General features: G+C 44.2%; 1 protein-coding gene across 4 annotated transcripts in view; it reads left to right on the top strand.

Annotated features, from left to right (window-relative positions):
- Positions 1-18,465, top strand: part of LOC124952483 (probable nuclear hormone receptor HR38) — a 34,091-nt gene extending 15,626 nt beyond the window's left edge. For 3 of the 4 annotated variants that reach the window (XM_047502430.1, XM_047502431.1, XM_047502433.1), the window contains exons 2-8: positions 12,209-12,444; positions 13,689-13,927; positions 14,061-14,639; positions 14,773-15,142; positions 15,270-15,578; positions 15,814-16,048; positions 16,311-18,465. In XM_047502430.1, the coding sequence (XP_047358386.1) occupies positions 12,209-12,444; positions 13,689-13,927; positions 14,061-14,639; positions 14,773-15,142; positions 15,270-15,578; positions 15,814-16,048; positions 16,311-16,567 (2,225 nt within the window). In that variant the 3' untranslated portion in view covers positions 16,568-18,465. Of the gene's footprint in view, positions 1-11,170; positions 11,229-12,208; positions 12,445-13,688; positions 13,928-14,060; positions 14,640-14,772; positions 15,143-15,269; positions 15,579-15,813; positions 16,049-16,310 lie in introns of those variants that run through there. The other variant, XM_047502432.1, reaches the window with a different exon arrangement.
- The last annotated feature ends 3,689 nt before the right edge of the window (positions 18,466-22,154 follow it).

Raw genomic sequence — 22,154 nt, 5'->3', positions numbered from 1 at the left:
GGCTCCTATGAAAGGCTCCACTCGTTTCTGGCCGAAAATATTTTCAGATAACCACGGAGAAATTCTTTTATCCATCCGTGTCTGTTGCCTCACCGGGAGAGATTAGAAAGATTATTTCGAGATTTAATGTACGGATTGCTATTAACTATATATCCTATTGGAGAATCTATGGGAAGCACGTAGGATGCGAGGAGGAAGATCGGAGATTATTCCTTGCCGAATCATCGTCGAGGATTATGCGAAAGAAAGTACGGATGATACTTGCACGCGCGGGACAGGGTAGTGGGCAGCGCGGGAAAGGAGTAAAAGAGGCGCATGCGTGTACGCGTGCGTGTAAAAGGAAAAGGCTAAGAAGAGAAGAAGGGAAAGGTGAAAAGAGAAAAGAGCGAGACGGAAGAAATGACAAAGCGTGTGCGATGGAGATAAATGGCGGGTGGGAATACGGTTCGGCCCTTCGAACGCGCCTTGGTTGGCGAAGCGATTCGCTCGCCATACGGCAGGCGTTTGCGCGCGAGTAAACTCGCCGCGGGCGGTATAGAAAGCTAGATGGGATTAAGGTACCTATTACGATATTCCTACCGATTACGTCCTCCCGCCTACTCGGCGATTTCCATAGAGCGAAATCGCTCTTACGACCGGAATGTAATCGAAACGTTACTCTTCCCTTCTTTTTTTACTTTCTTTCCTTTTTCGTTCGATAAATATTATCCATTCTCGATGATTGAAACTCGACGGTTGCTCGATATTGAAATTCGTATATTTCATCCTGCTAAAGTTTGGGCCGACTGAAAGACGATCAATTGGAATCTTTTCGAATCGAGCAGCATCCAACCAATACTATTAAGAGAGTCCGATCTCATTCGACGCGCGGGATAAAATTATAAGGTTTTTATAAGCAGCAGACCGATATGGCGTGGATCGTTTTATAATGAAATTACAAGGGAATAAATCTTTAGACAGCTCGTTTAATCCGCGATTAATCCAGGTAGGCATCGAATAGGAATAGGCCAGGACGGGTCGGAATCGAACTCGACAAAAAGCGATACGTCTAATCGAGCGGTGATCGCTTAATCGAGCGTGCGCGATCGACGCTACCCGTCTTACGAAATACCTCGACGAAGATACGCTCGCGCGTATAGTTGTATATAACGGTGTGTGCTCGATGCGTCTGGGTTCCGTCCGTGAAAGTTTACGGACACAAGACACAGATAATTCCACCTCCGCGCCAACGTATTTCTTATTTGGACGATCGTACATCGCCGGCGTTATCGCTTACGACCTTATTTGACGACTATCCCCGTATACACTTGCGGTTTCGTGAAAGTCTATTTCCCTGGCCGCTGCCGTTGCGTTCAGTGTCAGGATTAGTTTCGCAATGCGTGCTCGCGGTTTCCAGAAACATTTGAATCTCGCGTTTATGGTCGTACGTCGAAAGCGACGCTTCTAATCCTTCCTTCGGCGATTCATCCTTCCTCGGGACTTGATTGATCGATACGGCCGCACGTCCAAAGATTACATTTTCAAAAAGTTCGCTCAAGCGCCAACCAGATAAAACTGGTATAACTTTAATTTAATAATGTTTCAGTTGAAATCTCTGACAGCCGACAATGTCTCTTATCGGTCCCTCGCGATACCACATTTTATTTATATTATATATATATAACTTCTTTACTCTTGAGCGTAAGGAGACGTTACGATAGGGAGAAAAGTGCGCCAGAGAATTCTATATACGAGTATCATGGAATTTTTAACAACGATGAAAACGTCGATCCCGCGCGTTCAAGCCAAAAAAGTATTCGCTAAAATAGACGCTGTACGAATGAAAGATTGATGAAACGCGAGTGCTTCCCGACCGAATCGTTCCCATAACTTCGAAATTAACGAATCTATTTTCACGTTGGGCACTTCTTCTCTTCGCTCTTCTTCAGTTTCACTTACACAGGCAATAACCCTTATCTTGAGATGTATAGATCGTAATACGAATTTCTCTACAGGTTAAACTCTTTATTCTCAGGGAGAATATTTATGAATACGTACCGTTCTGTCGCGACTGTTTACAATCTGAAAATGACGATTGTGTTCTCGATCGTACGATTTAGATTCTTTTCGTAGATCGAAATAGGAGAGAAAACAAATCCCATCGACTCCGATGATGCTTCCATCGTGACTTTACAAAGATCGAAAGAGTCTATTAGCGGCGCTCACTTTCACGCTGTATTAGCGTCCACTTTATTTGCCAATGACGTTCTTCCGTCGCGCGCGGTACTACTAATCTACATAGATTCGTTTTCCTTCGGCCCCGGAGATATTCATCTCACGTTTCTTTATCTTTCACTTTTTCGTCCAATTATCGTATAGATAGGCGAAGTTGCAGAAATCGACGGAATAAATGCGAAAGAATAAGTTCGATTCTTATTGATTTCGGTCCATTGGAAGGAAGGATCTCTCGAGAAAGGGAACGTCGCGAAAATCGAATTATTCGTTCGAGTCCTTAGATTTTAATCCGTCCTTTAACCGATCTTATTAATCGGCGATTATATCAATTCGCACGGTCTCTTCTGTACGTGCGCGATGACCCCCTATACAGATCCTTTCTCCTCTAACGCTTCGAGAAGTTTAGCCGGTGCCAACCAACGGCTGCAGCGGACTCGACGCAGCAGCTGACTGCAAGGTGCTAGACACGCTATTCGTCTTTTATTTTTCTCTCGTTCGGATTCGCTTATATACTTAGTTGCCTACCGCGAAAGGAGATACTCATCGCTCGAGGATTCCGTAAGATTCGTTAAGATCGTCGATATAAGTCGTTTAGAAATCGTCAGTATACGATTCGTTGGAATAAGCCAAGTTCCGAGTTATTTTAACATTTTAACGTCGGACGATCCTTTTCGGAGATGGTTTTCGAGATGGCAAAAGATCGAGCCGATCGGTGCGATCGAAGACTCGCATACCGCGAGTTCTTAACGATCCGACTATTATTCGATCGGAGAATCTTTTAATACCGACCAGCGCAACGTTGGCTGACGCACCTGTGATGTCACGAGCTTGGTTGCGCTCATCCAAGTAAGATCCTCTTGAACGACACGAAAGGAAAAAGGCAGGAGTGCAAGAGCGATATCAGATCGAGCTGAGAAAATGATTATCCGCGACTCTTTCTCTCTCTCTCTCTCTCTCTACCTTTTGTCCTTAAAACGCACCGCGACCTTCTCGATGTTTTTGCAGGCAGCAGAACGAAAGGCAGATGACTCGAGCTGTCGTCAGCGTTCGGTATCTTCCGTATCGATCAAAAGAGAAATCTTAAAGCCGGAGAAAAATCTCTCTCTTGCTGCCAGGAATTTTTTCTCTTCCAATAGATACACTACTTACCATTTAGTACTTGCCTTGAAACTACAATGCGCGGTCGTATAAATGTAGGATAAACGTGGGAACGCTATAGGTAAAACGCTTTTACCTATCGAAAACGCGTGTATAGGCGTTTATATTAAGAAAACGATGGGATCGATCATGACTCGCGCGAAAGATACGTACGATAAATTTCGAAGCATTATACACGATGAATTTCCATTTTCTCATGACCGAATAAACTCCATTGGTTTGGTAACGGAAGAACGATTAACGTAAATCGAAGCGAATCGAGAAGGATATTCACGGCGTGGAATCATCGATAAAATGATGCGCAGTTGATCCGAGAGCCGTGCTCTCTTCTCGCGCGACGAACCAATACGACGACGTAATCGATGGTGCAATTTACGGTTCGGAACTTTCGCGGGAGAGGTAGACGATCGACGCCGAGATAAACGCCTGCACGTGCCAGACGAGTAATCGCCATTGAGACATTCCAAAGCGTAGACCGGACATTGTTTATGCTCTCGTATTAATATCGAGTTACCGTGCGAGTTACGGCCCGTTTAGCGGCCCAATTTCTGTCTACGATATGACCGATCGCCGTTACGTATCGAGCCACGGTTCTTGAAGTTTCTTTACGTTTAACACCTGTCATAGGTTTCTTATGATCGATCCTTGCAAGCTAATTTCACTCGCGAACACAGAGAATATAAGAAACGAGGCGGATCGAGTCATCGTTCCTCCTTCGAATCTCTCCTATGCGGCGTCATCGCTCGATTAGAGATCCGAGCCATGGCACGCATACGATTTCGATGAAAGTAGCCACCGAACGTCCTTTCTACCGCTATATATCCCATGGACGACGATTCGATTCGTCCAAAGAAGATTAGAGCATAAACGTTTACTAGGACGGACCGATTATAATTCGATCCTAGAGATAAGTCGAATTTTATTCCCACCTATGATAGCGCTATTCTCCCATAGAGACAAATTTAGAAAATTATTATTCCTTTATGGCTACTCGTGTCGTTTCGAAACGTCGTTAAGCGTGTGTAAGCGGCGGATACGCGATATATTAGGGCGCAACGCGTCGCTTCCGAATAAAATCCTTTATATTTTACGATCCGATACTTACCTTATCCATTTTTCGTCAATTTTCTTTTTTCCTTTTTTTAAACGCTAGTACGTGCATTCTGCGAAACGACTAGAGCTTCCTTCGAAGAAGGAACGATCGAACAAGTTTGCATTGTTAATTAATATTCGCAAGGAAATCGAAGGAGCAAGAAATATACCGATTGGTCGTTAAACGAGCCGTCGCATCGTTTCTACGCCCAAACCTAACTAGTTTTCGTAGCTAAGTTGTCCGGCAGGACGATTGCAATTAAGACCGGTCGAACCTGCCCGTGTTGCGGACGCGCCGAACGTGGCCTCTTGCATAATCATCCGACGCGTTTTGCAGGATGCGTCGTTCCTTTTTTTGCTTTTCTTTTTTCTCTTCTTCTTCTTCTTCTCCTCCTCTTTTTTCCCTTCTCTCGCGTGGCAAAAGTTCTCTCGGATACGTTCTCTTTAGCTCCTTCATCGTTCCCTCTGCTTCCTTCTTGCTCTTTTTGCTAGATTCGAGTACGAATAATTGCCGAGGATCTTACGTGTTCATCTTGTAAAAGTTGACCGGCGATCTCTCAGATTTATGTGCGTGGACTTTCTACGTTCACCCGTATGCGCGTGTGAGCGAGAGACTCGTAAAACGCGAATTAAGGAGGAACGACGACGCGTAAACACTTAGACGGCCTCTAGGATTCAACGAAATGGGAATCACTTTCCCCGCTCCTTCCTCTAATCCTTTACCTAGTTCTTGCTATTTCTTTTCTTCTTTTGTTTTTTTGTTCTTGTTTTTTTTTTCTTTTGCTTTTTTTTTTTTTTTTCTTTTTCATTTTACAAAATTTGTCCACCTTTCGGTGAGTAGATCAAAATAAAGTCTCTTTGGTAAAGGGCAGATCGGCCGGTGAGCTCGACGCCCGTCGAAGCGCGACGTCGTTTATCCTAGCCCCATTCCTTCGGTTCGGTCCTTCTCTCCGACCTTCTTAAAAAGGGACCGAGCAATCGATACTCGTCCGTGGAACACGCATGCGAAGATCGAAACGTGGGTGGAGCCGACCTCGACACAGCCATCTTGCTTCTCAGATCGTTTCTTCAAGCGAAATCTTCTTACCGTTTCTAAAAATATTGATAGAGATTCCCCCGCCCCGCCTCCGCCCTCGCCTCACCCCCCCCCCCTTCTCTCTCTCTCTCTCTCTCTCTCTTCTTTCTTTTCTATTCCGTTGACGTCTCTTATGCCCATCGCGTCCTCTGGTTCGCCTACTCAATGACGAAATTGCGAATTTCGCAAGACAATGTTACCAGGAATATAATTGCACCGGTAGTACCTCGCTCCGGAGATTTCTATTTGCCTAGTCTTTCAGCTTAGGAATTCAAGCGTTCAACGCGTTGGAGAAGACGAAACAAGTATCGCTCTTACAGGCAAATGGAGAAAGAGAGAGAAAGGGACAATAAAGGATCTCTCTCTCTCTCTCTCTCTCTCTCTCTCTCTCTCTGTCTCTCGTTCTTACTTGAAAACTTTTCGTATGATTTATCACCGGCATGTTCGTCTAACACGCTTATTTTCCTCTTTATGGTTGATCGATAATTTATCGTCGTTCGAGAACGTCCGAATCTCAGCAACGGCGAACGATCGCGTCGTCGTCGAGTAGTAAAGATCTCCCGAGACGGCCTCTACCAGCGAGTACGACCGAGAGAGGATTTCCTTCGTAAGATTTACGGCTAGACTTTCGCCTTGATGCACGGCCCCTTTCCGATGGTTATCGCCTTCGCGTCGTTTTCGATAGCTCGACAAAAGTTTCTCTTCTTTCTCGAAAGCCTCCAAACTTCAATACGTACGTCTCTTTTTTCTATCCGATACTCGGAATCAATGATCGACGGACGCATTGCTGTTTCGTTACTCCTTGACGTTGGCGTCCGTCCGCAGGAAATGCGCGACGTCGATTATTTTAATTACGTCGAGCGCGAAACGCGGCATTATGTCTACACAGATATATACCGCACTTTCTCTTATTACAGGATCGGCAATCGGGATATCGGGAAGCCATTAGATCTGTAAAAATATACATGGATACAGGCGCATAAACGCACATACATAACTCTCTTTTCTAGCATCGCCACCGGTTGACGTTTGCGTTGCATAATTTTACTTAATTTTTCTTTTCTACTTATTAACGCGTACCAAAAGTTTCTAGCGTTATTTGGCGCACATAGAAAAAGATGGAAGAAAATGTATTCGCAAAAAGCGTCGCAAGAGAGTTTATTTCCGGGCTGAAGCGCGTATCAGAAATTACATCACGATCTCCTTACTCGCTCTCTCTCTCTCTCTTTCTCTCTCTCTCTCACACACACACGCGCGGGCGCAGGCCGATCGAAGAGTCTTGTAAAAGATAAGACGACTCGAGTTCGAGCATGGTGCTTATAAATACGAATCGCGCGAGAAAACGATAATACCTCGTAGATCTTGGATCGTTTTGTGAAGCAAAAAGTCGCGTGGAAAACGATAAAAATAATGAAAATGGAAAGCTCGTTTCGTAGCTGTACATGTACCTATATATATATATATATATATATATATATATATTCGTTATCATCATTGATCTAATTAATCGTCTTAAAGAGTGGAGATAGGTCGGAGGGCAAAGGGAAAAAAGAAAATGATTGGGTCTCGCTGCACCCATCTTGTGAGATTTTTCCCTTCTCCCGTGTCATACATACCCTTCCACTTGCTGTTCGTCGCGGAGGTGGTGGAGAGTGCAAAGGAGAGTGCTCCAGGCCGGAGCTAAGTCGGTCTCACGGTAGTTGTTCGGGGTCAGGGGGCGATATAGGTACCAACCTACCTACCCATCAGGCCTGCCTGCGTGTCGCAAGCGCCTCTCCTCCACCTCCTCCGCCATCTTCGTCCTCTTCGCTGCCACCGGCTCTCTTCTTTCACCTCCTTCGACAGTATGCATCGCACTCTAATCCGTCCTAGCAACTTGGCTGCATTCACCCACAGCGATTTGCTTCTTTGCTCGCTCGCAGCTGGAAAGCCTGCACACACGTATACGTAGAATGCGTACATACACACAGACCTATAAAAGCTTTGGAAACGTGCGCGAACATTATCGGGCGCCACGACTCGTGCTGCTCCTTCTCTTTTCCTTCTTTCTCTTCATTTCTCTCTCTCTCTCTCTCTCTCTCTCTCCCACTTTCTATCTTTGCTTCTCTTTCACTCTTGGAGCAGCAACACCAGGATCGCTTTCTTAGATCGTCCTTTCCGCCGTGGGAACAATCGCTTTAACGGAACTTTGTCCGCTCGCGCCTTCCTTAATTCCACTTAGATACACGTGTATATCGTACTCGCCGATATCTATTTAAGCGTACGAGAGAGAGAGAGAGAGAGAGAGAGAGAGAAATCGGCGATTATCGTACTCGCCGTCACGATTCATTCCCAACACCCAACTGGAAAGAAAGACGCGCGTGCTACTATAATATTTATCTTTTATTCATCTATAAGAAACATTTCCGCGATCGTTAGAGAAATGAGTTTGACGAAGACGTCGCATAAATGCGAATAAAACAAAGCGCGTTATTCGATGGATCGTTCGACGAATATTATTTCAGGATGAACTTCATTTTTGATACACTAGAAATTTCGCCTCGAGCAATATCCCAGAAAGACGCAGAAAGAAAGATGATGAATGGTTAAAAGCGTTCTGCATACGCTCAAGGATTTTTTAACAGAAAAAAATATATTCTTTTTCTTTTTTTTCCTCTCGAAGACGCCTCGATACGTCCTGTGAATCTCCCGAAAACATGTCCACCGGTCATTGACACAAGCTACGATAACATTAATCTTGGACAAAATTTAATTAAAGTGAAAGCAGCCCGTTGCGCTGCGCATGCCGCTCGTATATCAATACGGCTTTTTAAATCGTTGGGACGCGAAATCGGCAACTTTCAAAATAATATCCTTTTCATTGGGATAACGAACGGCGACGCCTTCTTCTTCTTCTTCTTCTTCTTCTTCTTCTTCTTCTCCTCGTTTATTCGAGAGAATTTTTATTCGATCCTCGTCGCTATCTATTCCAGCTCGGTAATGTCTCGAAGGAAAGTTACGAATGGCAGCGGCATCGACGCGACGATACACGGACGCATAAATAACGAAGGAGAATAAAAGCGAGGTCGAATCACCGAAAGGTGTTCCTTCGTATCGGGAGGTACGTCCGATAATTCGCGTAAGAAAATAATTCAACGTCGATAGGGATAATTGGAGAGATTCCGAAACGGAGAACTCGTTAGCGTACGGACGAAAAGGAACGAGAGAAAAAGGGAGATAGATAGCGAGAAGATTTCAGGAATATCTCTTACTTAGCGGTGAAAGGGTTAATTATGATCGTTCGCCCGGAGTCTCTGGAGCGTACGAAGCCCGTTCCGGAAACCGTTTCTCGCGTGTGGGCGAGAAGTCGAGGCCGAGTCGGGTCTCCAGGCCGAGACGAGAGCTTCGATCGAAGACACGCGTCCTCGTACTCGCACGCGATTACGCGTCTTGCGGGTACGACGTACCGAGATCAGGTCCCACTTTCTCTCCACACAGTTAGGAGCGCGCGCGCCTCGCTTAGGTGTGCCCGCATACGAGACGCATACGGGACCTAAGCGTTTTCTTCCAAAGAAAGTTCCAACGTCCTGTTGTTGGCTTTGTTGAAAACTGGAAAAGCTTCGCGACCGAGCGAGCGTGAGTGCGAGCGCGAGAGAGAGAGAAAGAAACGCTCATAACTCGTTGGAATTTATCTCTCGCCTCTTCGATGTTTATACCGCCTCCTGGCAAGAAGAAAGGAGTATCGCGGCCAGCCGAAGAATCGCTCGTTAAAAGGCACGCTTTACGTCCTACGCCGCAAAATCAAAGGCCACACGTTCTCTCTCTCTCTCTCTCTCTCTCTCTCTCTCTCTCTCTCTCTCTCTCTCTCTCTCTCTCTCTCGATCGTGTGTCGTTAGACGCGACTATTTTTAGAGGAAATTTTTCTTCGTCTTCGCTAACGTTCGATTTTACGAGCTATATCAAACGAGACGTCGACTATTATAGGTAGTTTTACTTACGACAGTTAATTTTCCTCGTCGACTCGTCACAATGCGCAACTGTACTTTCCATCGGGCAAGTACATCGCGTACCTTTCTAATGAATTAATTCGGACGTTAATGAGATGAGAAGCGCGTGAAACCTTTAGCGAAAGGGTGCCGACTGGTTGAGACGTAGATAGGGTCGAAGGGTACCGAGAGAGGAGTTGGGTGCACGCGACGACGACGCGACGGCAATCGTGCCGCGGCACGTGGAGAGGCGTGGTTCGTGGGAGGGACGCGTGGACCGCGGTAATCCACTTGGCACACGCTGTTCGACAAACCCTACTCTTTCTCTTGCCGCTCGACACCCTACCCTGTCCTCTCCTCTTCCTTTACCCTGCCTACGTCGGCCGAGAAAGAGCCGAGCCGTGCCGAGCCGAGCCGAACCGAGCGGGCTCGGAGGACAGCCACGTTCTTTCCTCTTGCACGTGCAACCTGTTCAGGTGCAGCCGACTAAACGCTCACCTACGTAGGTGGGAAACGCAAGCACTTTACTTGCTTACGTACCACTGTCGCGATATTACGTACCTCTCTCTCTCTCTCTCTCTCTCTCTCTCTCTCTCTCTTCCTTTCCTATTTACATTTCGATCGGTGGACCCTAGTAGTCCAAACTAAAACGAAATGTCCTTAGAATAGATTAGAAAAACATTCGGTCTCTAACGGATCCGTTAACGAGACCGAATAATAACGGGATTCTAGGGAGTTTAGGGAATGGGCGAGTGTGTCAAGATAAATACGATCGGTCCTACATCCCTCGTCGACGTTCTTTTAATTTGCAATAACCGTGACAGTATCGTCCCTAATCGTCTCGGCAATTTCAACGTCCCCCTTCTTTTTTTTTTTTTTTTTAAATTGATGTCCTCCACGGTGAGATCTCTCGCGATTTAATTCAAGAGCGTTTCAAAATGTTTTACCAATGAAAAAGTCACGGGGTGAGGGTATCGTTATCGCCTATCTCGATGTGCTATGCTAGGTTTCGGGAGGGAGAGATTTTCGTCCGGCTGTCGTGGTATCCGATTACGAAATTATAACGCATTATATTCATTCTTAATATCAGTTAAACACATTTTTCGAACATGGAAATAATACTGAAGACGTCGTTATATTAAGACATATTTCCGCGTTATAATTGAAAATGATCGAAGGAACGTTGGAAAGTTATGAGAAAAATGGAAACACCATAAGTATCAAATAGAACCGTCGACCATCCCTTGAGATAATATCGCGCAATAATAATCACGATAGGGCCGGGTTGCGTCTATAGAACGGGGTGGTAGTATTTTAAATGCCAACGATTTCATGTCTCCCTGGGGGTGCCGATGCGACCCTATATAGGAAGAGGCGTCAGCATCGAAAGCCTCAGTCGACGAAGAGAAGAACGTTCTCCTGATATCGCGCTCGTCCTTGGACGCGCGACAGGAAGACATTTTCAGAGGAGGAACGAAAATTAGGAGGGATTCGAGAACAGTGAAAGTGCTTCTCGAAATTCGGTCGTACGGTTAGCCGCGGGGCCACAGGAGGCAGGGACGGCAGTCTTCGTTAGAGCTCTTCGAAATATTTTATTTCATAAAATTCCAACGGTCCGCTCGCATCCTTCGCGAATGTTGAAACGTTTTCTTTACTCGTTTCTGGTTTCTCCTGGGCAGAAATGATCGTCATGGACGACGGTCAGTCACCGTATCGAAGATATTGTACGTACCTACCCGCATATCATTATACGCAGATAAAACACGATACGTTTTCGACTAGAGCATTTCCTTCTCTTGGATAATGTATATATACATGCGTATCATCATATATACGTGTGTGTATGTCTCTCTCTCTCTCTCTCTCTCTCTCTCTCTCTCTCTCTATATATATATATATATATATATATATATATATATATATATATGTATAATATCTCGAATTTATTAGGTGAGATGATAAACGAAAATATGTTTCTCTGTGAACAAAAATTATAAATCTTCATTTATTAATTAGCGATTATTTACTATTTACAGTCTTGCCTGTGAAGAAAGAAACGACAATTTACGCTTATTATTCACTATTTAAATTTTATTTAATATCTTCTTTATAAAGTTTCTTAGTAATCTCTCGTCGTATTTCTCTCGTCTAAGTTCTATTTCCTAATGCCCGTTTCTCTTCAAAATCTTAATGGCTCGACTCGTAAATAACAAAAGTCAATCGAAGGGCGGGACATGAGAAAAGCGCGGCAAATCTAACTTAAAAAAGTATACTTTCTTTACATATATATACATGTATGTATGTACGTATGTATGTACGTATATGCGCGTCTAGGCGAGATACGAAAAACGGAGAGATCGAAAGCAATAAACGGCATGATAATGGAACGTATGTCTCGCTGAACATCCGACATCGATATCGCGTTTGAAATTAAACTTTAGAAATTTTTTTCTCCGACGTATAACGTCGCATCAATGCGACCGTCTATTTTCTTCTTTTTCCACCAACACGCCAGGTGTACAATGCGCGTGACCCATTTTTCCATCGTTCGATTCATTTCAATGTCGAACGATGAAAAACGTGTAGGAGAATCAAATTGATTGATTTTGTCTTTAACGAAAAAACGGGAAAGTTTCCGATAATGAATGAAACGGAGAACGAGATAGGGTATATTTAAAGGATTTCTTGTATTTTCGGATTGCAGGGCAGTTGCACTCGCCGAACGGCGACAGCGACAACAGCAACGGTAGCCAACGTACGGTAGCCGTTACGCGAAACGAGATAGAGCAACAGCAACAGCAGCAGTCGCATCGGCAGCGACAGCAGCAACGACAGGCAACAGCTACCGTTCCGGTTCTCGGCTGCACAAATCACTCCTCGATCACTACGACCACGACGGCCTTCACAGTAGCCTCAAGTATGCTCCTGCTGCAAACACAGGTGGGTTAATTACTATTCATTCGAAAGTCTATCTTTCGTCAATCCAACGTTTGACGTTCCCCTGAAATCGGATACAATAGATATTGATCCGATATCGTCTAGAATAATGAAACATTTTCCGACCGTTATCTTTGCCATTAATTTTCTCTTTTCGATTTGTTCCTTAAAACGATTATATTTTTAGAAGAGGTAAAACGAACTTTGCTATATCTTATGTGCTCGTACATAACGGTTCAAGAACCGGGATCAGGATCATCCACCTCGCGCTTTCAACGTCTCGATCCCCGACTGGTTAGCATCGCGTTCCGTCTGCATTCCAACCCACTATCGTAATCTGCATTCGGGCTCTCCTACGTTATCTTACTCGTTTCCTTCTTCCTTTCTTTTCTCCGTATGGAAAGGCTTTACGCGCAATTAATTCGATGAACGATCGCGAGGCGAAGAACCATGCTAGAAATTAACAGGCTAACGTCGTTTTCAGCTTCGAGGAGCCCTTTAGAGGGCTCTTCTGCGAAGGACGCGGGTTTTGCGGTGCTTTTCTCTCTCCTCCCTACCCCCCTCTCTCTCTCACTCTCTCTCTCTCTCGAGGGAGCGATGAGCAAAATGTCAACAGTCGACTCAAATTGAATATTCTAATTCTTCATACTTTTACTGTAACCTCCGATCCAGGCCTCTCTATACTTTGCCTTCCTTTCTCTATTTCTATCGTTCCTTTTATTTCTGACCTTATGTTACAAAATTTCCTTTGACGCAAAGAGAAATAATATTTGGACGGGAAGAAAATAATGCGCGTAGCAAATGATCAAAGTTGAGCCGAAGAGAAATTTTTAATCGATCTCCTTTTTCTTAATATCACTCTCGGACGAGATGTGGATGTTTATAAAAGTAATCTTTAAATACGCGGATAAGAGAATGACTGCTCCTTGTTTTATTTTGCTTTCCTTCGAAAAAAGAAAGGTTGATCGACTCTATCGAACGCCAGGTTCTAGGCAACACGCGATACTGCTCGGTCTCTCGGAACATTCTAGCTGCGCGCCTCGATTGCGTACATCGATGTCTCGGCGAAGTGTAATCGCGCTTCAACGAAACTTGCAGTTGGTAACTTGGACCTATCGCTGGAACGACTTTTTGTTTAAACGACCACGATACTTTTCAGCAAAGATAGCTAACTACTAAAGGCCCTCGTTTCTCTTTCTCGAAATGTTCCAATAAATATATCGCACTCGAATTTGTTTAAATTTCAGAGTCCATTTGGATGCAGCAGTTTCGCGGATTTGTTGAGCGCTCCCTACACGGATTCCGCGGATGCCGGAAGTCTGCCGGAGGAGCTGGATCCATTTCCAGAATTACAGCTGGGTAATCCGCAGGGTGTGCCAACGAGCGATGAGCCGGCTCAATCGCAGCAAAGCGTTCATCATCAAACGGCGCAACCTCCTCCTCCGCCACCACCCCTTCCCGAAGAAATTCAAGCAGATTCGCTAAGGTATTCTTTTTATCTACGATCTGTGTGTGTGTGTGTGTGTGTGTGTGTGTGTACATTTAATCGTATCGATTTCAAGACCCAAGAAAACAAGTGGTCCAAATGGTCCTCAAAATAGAATGATACTCTATTATAGTCCTACGCCATTGCCGAGCTTCCAAGAGACCTACACGGTGCAACGGTATACCAGACAGGAACTCCAGGGTCTCGGCATCAAGATGGACGATGACTGTTATGAAAATTCGGTATATTCATGCGGCACTGGTCACTACTCCACCGAGTTCACACCGGCCGTCTCCTACCACGAGCACCACAACCAGCAACAACCTCATCAGCAACCGCAACACCACCATCATCATCCCCAGCATCATCAACAACAACAACAGCAACAGCAGCAGCAACAACAACAGCAGCAACAACAACAGTCTCAACCGCAACCACATCATCATCACCATCAAAGCTACTTTTCAACGGAATCGGCACCAACGCCTACTGCGGCGATGCCATCGCCGTCGAGTCATCGGCAAGATTCACCTTACGGAGTAGCAGTGACCGTACCTATGGTATACGGTCAAGCATCTACCATCACCGGTGGTTCCACCGTATCGGTACCGGTCCCTCCTACGGACATTTGTCCAAACATCGAGAACATCGTCGTCGGTCCTCCACGTTCGCGAAGAGCATCTTTACCAACTCAAAGGTCGGAATCGGCAAGGTAATTATTCCGAGAGAAGGAACTATATATATATATATATATATAGAGTAAATGTGTGTGTATATATATATATACACATTTAAATAGTAATAAATAGGAAAGGTTAACGAACCGTTTTGATCGACATCAACAGTAGCGGCAGCAACGAGTCTCCCAAGGCACGCGGAGGTGGTAACGCGAGTATCGCTAGCATAGCCAGCACAGCGAGCACAGCGAGTACCGGGAGTTCGGTCAGTTCACCGTCGCCCGGAAGCGGCAATACCGGTGAACGTGCACCACCAAGCCCGAGCCAATTGTGCGCCGTTTGCGGTGACACGGCGGCGTGTCAACATTACGGTGTGCGTACCTGCGAAGGCTGCAAAGGTTTTTTCAAGAGGACGGTGCAAAAGGGCTCGAAATACGTTTGCCTCGCCGAGAAAGCTTGCCCGGTCGACAAGCGTCGCCGAAATCGTTGCCAATTCTGTCGCTTCCAAAAGTGTCTCATGGTCGGCATGGTGAAAGAAGTAAGTCGATCTTCTTCCTCCTCCTCCTCCTCCCCCACCTCCACCACTATCCTTCCAGGAAGGAGGATTCCGTGAAGGGTGGTGGAACTCCAATAAGATGGTTAGGTATTAAGAATTCGTTCGACAGGTCGTTAGGACGGACTCGTTGAAGGGCCGTCGCGGAAGATTGCCTTCGAAGCCGAAATCACCACAGGAATCGCCGCCGAGTCCGCCGGTATCCTTGATCACGGCTTTGGTTCGAGCTCATTTAGACACGACGCCGGATCGAATGAATCTCGATTACTCGCAGTATAGACAATCGAGACCCGGAGATTTGTCCGTCACCGAGGCTGAAAAAATTCAACAATTTTACAGTCTGTTAACCACCTCGATCGATGTGATTAGAAATTTTGCCGACAAAATACCTGGCTTTACGGACCTGGCACGAGAGGATCAGGTGAGCGATCGTCCGTCCTCGACTATGTGCATTGTGCTCGTCCTCGAATACGACGAAGATCGATAAGCTCGTACATTTTCTAAAAGGTCATTCGTCGACGAGCTTTCGTTTCGACGATAACTCGTGCTCGAGTTGGAGTCGTCTACGAGTTTCCCCATCTCACGCATCATCTCTAGTAGATTCATATTACTGACCAGTAAGCATTGCAATAGTTTCTCTTTCCCTTTTCTCGCAGGAATTGTTGTTTCAATCGGCCAGCTTGGAACTGTTCGTCCTCAGGCTGGCTTACCGCACGAAACCGGAGGATACAAAATTGACATTCTGCAATGGAGTCGTCCTAGCGCTCGAACAGTGTCAACGTAGCTTCGGCGACTGGCTCCACAGCATTCTCGAGTTTTGCAAGTCTCTTCACGGGTTGGACGTGGATATTAGCGCGTTCGCCTGTCTTTGCGCTCTTACCCTGATTACCGGTGAGTAGTCCGTTCGTCTTTGACTCTCCTTATCCGACTTGGTCATTGGTTATTCTCGACTCGACGTAGATAGAGCCGATCAATTATTTATTCGATCCGGCCGATCCGCGGTATCGTACGACTCCGCGCGGCACGCGATGTGTCGACGTACGTCGAGAATCCACCCGCACGAAATGACTCCTTCCCTAGTTTCGGATTCTACCTAAGAAGGACTAACCTTTCCTAGTTTCAATCAACGGATCCGTCAAATTTTCATTTTCAGAGAGGTACGGCCTCAAGGAGCCGCATCGCATGGAGCAACTGCAAATGAAGATCATCTCGTCGTTGCGCGACCACGTGACCTACGATGCCGAAGCGCAAAGGAAAACGCATTACTTGTCGCGCCTTCTCGGTAAGCTGCCGGAATTGAGGAGTCTCTCCGTTCAGGGTCTCCAAAGGATCTTTTACCTGAAGCTGGAGGATCTTGTGCCGGCGCCACCGCTGATCGAAACGATGTTCGTCGGTAGTCTACCCTTCTAATCGTTTCCTTCCCCGTTAAACCACCACCGTCGACACGACCACCACTACCACACCCACGCCACGATTACACGAAGCCTAAGGCTAATGTATTATTCTCGTAAGACGATAGTCGCCGAGATCCTACGTGCGGTTACGTAATTCCATCTTTTCGATCTTTATTTTTAATTAATAGCCTGGCTTTCGTTCTCTCTTCTTGCGTATTTAAGCGCGCCCGAGTGTTCGTAAGTGTCTTTGTCCTTTCGAACGAGTTCACCGAGGAGCAGCTGAACGGATATATGGTCCCTTATTTTCTCCTTCTCGATGTTACGAATGCAACTCCCGAGAATGAATCTAATATATTATACGCTAGAATATATTCGTACGTATGCGATTGTACATGTCTTATGTACAATTTTGCGTGTGCGTGATTATGCGCGAATCTACGAGTGAGTGGGAGAGAGAGAGAGAGAGAAAGAGAGAGAGAGAGACTGGAGAGAAAGGATAGGCATGAATCTACGCGATCGGAGTTATCTTCTAAGGGAAAGTACCCCAATGTGCGTGCCTGAAGCTCCGTGTGCGTTACCACTATTACAATTACTATTGCTATTACTACGCAACTATTATTACTACTACTACTACTACTACTACTACTACTACTACTACTACTACTATTATTATTATTATTATTATTATTATTATTATTATTATTATTATTATTATTATTATTATTATTATTATTATTATTATTATTAGTATTATTATTACTGTTACTATAATTGCTATCATTAACTATTATTATCACTATCATAACGTTACCTGCGCGTGCCGTCGAATGGTAGGAAATGAAAAAGAGCGCTCGACGATCGGAGAATCGGTAAGCGATTGAAAGCCCCTTGAGCTAGCGGACCACGCGTTACCGACGAAATTTTTTTCGTATACCTTTTGCTATCGTTCTTATCTTAGATTTTAGATCGAGTTTTAAAGAGAGAAAACGAACGAGTTCGTTTCGCGCGAAGAAAGTTATATCTACTTACAAAAAAATGTGTATAGAATTTTTATCACTTTTCTACCTACTTTATACGAATTACGTCGCCGTGTTGTCCGCTGCTTCGCCGATCGATATCGTTTATATTTCGTCGATTCTTCGCCGATCTGTCGTGGCGCCAAACGAGATAATGAAAAAACGCCAAAAAAAGGAAATGAGAGTCAAGGACGAGAAAGGAAGAGAAAAACATTATTTACATTTTGGCAAAAGCTCACGCATCGTTCGTCGAAAAAGACGCATTGGCGACTTGCAACATATCAGAACATCGACGGAGGAGCGAACGTGAGCGATTAAATTTGTTTGCTTGCGAAGAAATATTAACGAGAGAGAGAGAGAGAGAGAGAGAGAGAGAAAGAAAAAGAGATAAATGATGAGAGAGTGCGAGAAAGAAAGAGGTACGTATCTACACGCGCACACGGATTCTCTCCTTCGTCCTTTTATAATAGGCGTTTAGAATGCGGCTATGGTTGCACTCGCATGAAACAGCGATGCCTCGTTGCAAACTTTTTTGATCTCGAAATATATATATTTTTTTCCTATGCGAAAAACGAAGTAAGCGCGTGGTATCTGTCCATATGAATTAAGTGCCACGTGCGCCCGCGAACTCTCAATGGGGGGGACGGTACCTTGAACGTTCTTCGTCTGACGAAAGATCTCACCTAAAATGAAATTTATTTAATTGACCGTGTACGTATTTTATCTCGTGCCTATTGCCATTAGAGAAAAGGAGAACGAAAGAGAGAGAGAGAGAGAGAGAGAGAGAGAGAGAACGTTCGAGATATTCAGTGCACACCGGCGCAACGATGATCGAGCATCGTTTATCACATGCGAGTGCCGAAACGTACGGTCGACCGTTGTCGGCCACCCCCATTCTTTACCATTACTTTTGCGTTTATGTGATTTTAGAGAGTTAAGGCGAAACCACGAATCCGTCTTGGCAAGTAGCGGAAAAATAGAAAGAAAGATAGAACTTGGGGAAGTGCGCCTCGCGAGGCGGATTCGGCATAAAGTTACCTATTACGTTATGACGTTTAATTTTAATCAAACTAACGTAAAAAGTCCTATTTATATATATACGTATACCGCGCTACAGCTGCTGCTATTACTACTATTATTACTATTAGAATTTACTACTATTACTACTTACTATGACTACTACCACCAGCACCACCATCACTACCACACTACCACCCCCAACACCATTTACTACTTATTATTATTACTACTACTACTATTACTATCAGATCTATTACTATTATTACTACCCATTACTACTTATTACTAGTGCTACCAGTTTATGGCGTTATTATTATTATCACGACCATTGTTACCATCGATACCTTTGTCGTCAATTTGTGTTATCGTTACCACTATTCCCTAAAACTGTTAGTTCATCGCTAGACGACGCTCTTCGGATGGCTCTTCGAGGAGAACGACGACGACAACAACGACGACGACGACGACGACGATGACGACGACGACGACGACGACGACGACGGCGCCAATGAAGATGACATTGGCTATCTTACAAGAAATAGTGGCCTCGCATCGGATGACAGGAAGTTCATAAGAAAGAGGAGTTGAAGTTTCCTGCGATAAAAATATGGAAAGATTCCTTCATTTTTGGGATCTCTCCTTTTTATCAAACGTACGTACAACGTCGTCGTTTTATCCCTCTTCAACGCATGGTATTCCGTCGCGAAGAAAACAAAGTAACCGACTTGCAAATGATCGCAAATCAAATGAGGGCACGAAAGGAAGAGAAAGAAGAAGAAGGAAGAGCCACGCGCGAGCGGAATGAAAAGCGAACGTATTAAATACGTGTACTACTTGCACAATAGTATATATATTAACTACGTGTGTATACGTCGTTACAAAGCCGTGTGTATTCGCAAAATATTTGACGCTTTTTCTCCTCCGAGCGTTCGTCGGGAACGCTTCGAGGATTCGAGACACATCGCTTTCGTATCCTCGACGTATCCTTGGACGAATATTTTTATCTTTTTCTATCAATTCTTCCCCTCTTTGATTATTATCCGCAACTCTCTCTCTCTCTCTCTCTCTCTCTCTCTCTCTCTCTCTCTCTCTCTCTCTCTCTCTCTCTCTCTCTCTCTCTCTCTTCATCCCTTTATCTCTCTATACGATCGTTCCTCGGAAACAAAGTATATACATATATATATACATATATATATATATATATCTTTTTTACATTTGGTTTAGTATTATCTTTGATCGATGAAGAAAAAAAGAAATACCAACTATCGTCCGCGTAAAATTCTTGATGTGTAAAACACGACACTCGTACAGAAAGGTTTCGAGATCGTACGGATTTGCAATATAGATATATGCAATATACGCGAGCGTGAGAGTAATTTACGTTTTGAGAATGATTACTAATAGAAAATGTTCGAAATATTATAATAAAAAAGGCCCGGTAAGAATGCAAGGTAAAAAAAAAGAGTTCAAAGGGAACACCAAGAAGCTACGAAATCGACGTGTTCTCTTCGAGCGATAATTAAAGTTAATGCGGAGGGACGGATAGAATCGTTCGATCGAAGCTATCTCCTAGCAAAAGTGCGTTTCCTTCGAAACGTGCGTCGATTCCACAGAGAATTTCTCGATGGAGCAAATTTCGTTTGGTTCGATGCTCTTGGAACATCTCGTCTTCTTAAGGAAGATAAGAGGTAGATAAATTCGAACGGTCAAATCCCTTAGGGAGAAATTCTCTCTGGACATTGACGGCGGTGATCGCGACGTAATTATTTTTTACAAAAGTGCCGTGATTCGGTCGTCGAAGATATTCGTGGGTCAAGCTAAAAAGGAAATCGCGTCGAAGGCGAAACGAAAGAGACGCGTTTGGAAAAGATAAAACGTGGTAGACAAGGAAAGGCAAGGTCGGATCGTTCGAATGTCGAAATATTCAAATAAATAACGAGATCTTTTCTTTTTTTTAGAACAAAAATTATGACTGTTACTTACTTACTATACGTCTATTGGTGTAATGCAAAAAAAAAAAGAAAAAACAAAAAAAAACGAACAAAGGAAAAAAAACAAAAAAAGGAAGAAACAACTTAACGATCAGATCCGTTTCGTGTACAATTCCCTTTTCCCCCGTTTTATCAGTGTATGCAATAAATGTTCGATCAACAAATAATTTTTCTCTCCTTGAGTTTTTTTGTTAATAAAGTTGTTTCTCGATCGACGACGACGACGACGACGACGACGACGACGACGACGACGACGACGACGACGACGCGACGAGTCATCTTTCGTGTCAGTCCCTATCGTGCACAGCTATCTTCGAGATCATTCATCGATTCCTTTCCTTTCCTCATAACAAAACGACAAACATAACGACGAGACAAACAACGAGAAGTTGTCAGAAATGTCTCGAGATCTTCGCTCCGTCCTATATTTTCTCCTAACGATTACGACGTCGAGGAATCATCAAAGAATCCTCGAAGAATTCTCGTTTACGCGCTGATATTTTCACGTCGATCGATCCACTCTGCCGTACGAGCCTTTTGTTCTCCTTTCACGTGCAAAAGACAAAAAAAAAGATAACAAATAAAGCGCAACTTATTTAGTAATCGCGTTCTCTTAATTGCACAATAATAACGCAAAAAGAGCACCGCATCGCAAGTTCTAGATGTTATAACGAAAGTATAAATTTGTATTGTATTACGCGCCCACGTAATCTTTTGGCAAAGCCATCGATCACGAGGATCCACGACGTTAAACGTAAGTGATTCGAAGAGACGAAGCTCGATGAAGTCGCGCGAGATCGAGCACTCGTCTTTTGGCAACGAACGGACGAATTAGCCGGAACTAGTACGAACGATTAAGAAAAAAAAAAAACAAAAAAAAAAAAAAAAAGGAAGAAAGTCCTACGCGGACGAGAGAGAGAGAGAGAGAGAGAGAGAGAGAGAGAGAGAGAGGCACGATCGTCCGTCCTTTCGTTCGAAACGAACGCAATAGATTCGGCTTTATATACGAAAAAGAAAAAAAGAAATAAAGAGAAAAAAAAAACTACTATACGTAACACACATCGTTGTAACATATTATATGAAAGATTAACCACGCGCGTGCACATTCACAAAGACGTTTCGCGGCCTGATTCGTGTTAATTCAGTACCGAGCCACACGATTCCTTCTCGCTTGAGCGTGTCATACGTGTGCATATATATGCACGATGATATATGCGTAGTATGTATGTACATGTATAAATACGTGTTCCCGTGACGCGTATTATATACGTATAAAGAAATATATGTATATAGGTATGTCGTGTACGCAAAGAGAGAAGCGCGTGTACGTGCGCTCACACGGACGCGAAGAGCAAAAAAAGCATACGCGTAGAGGCGCACACACACGCACGCACGCACGTTTAGATATGTGTATCTATATACGCTTTCGATATACATATATATACATATACACACGTATATATATATATATATATATATATATATATATATGACGGAGAAGCGGTTAAAAGGCACGAACGTGAGAACAAAAATGATAACGATTATATTTTATAAATAAAAAAAAAATGACATGTGA

Source organism: Vespa velutina, chromosome 10 (assembly GCF_912470025.1).
Source record: "Vespa velutina chromosome 10, iVesVel2.1, whole genome shotgun sequence".
NCBI lineage: Eukaryota > Metazoa > Arthropoda > Insecta > Hymenoptera > Vespidae > Vespa > Vespa velutina.
The sequence above is the reverse complement of the archived record's forward strand: the minus strand, read 5'-3'. Positions and strand labels throughout refer to the sequence as shown.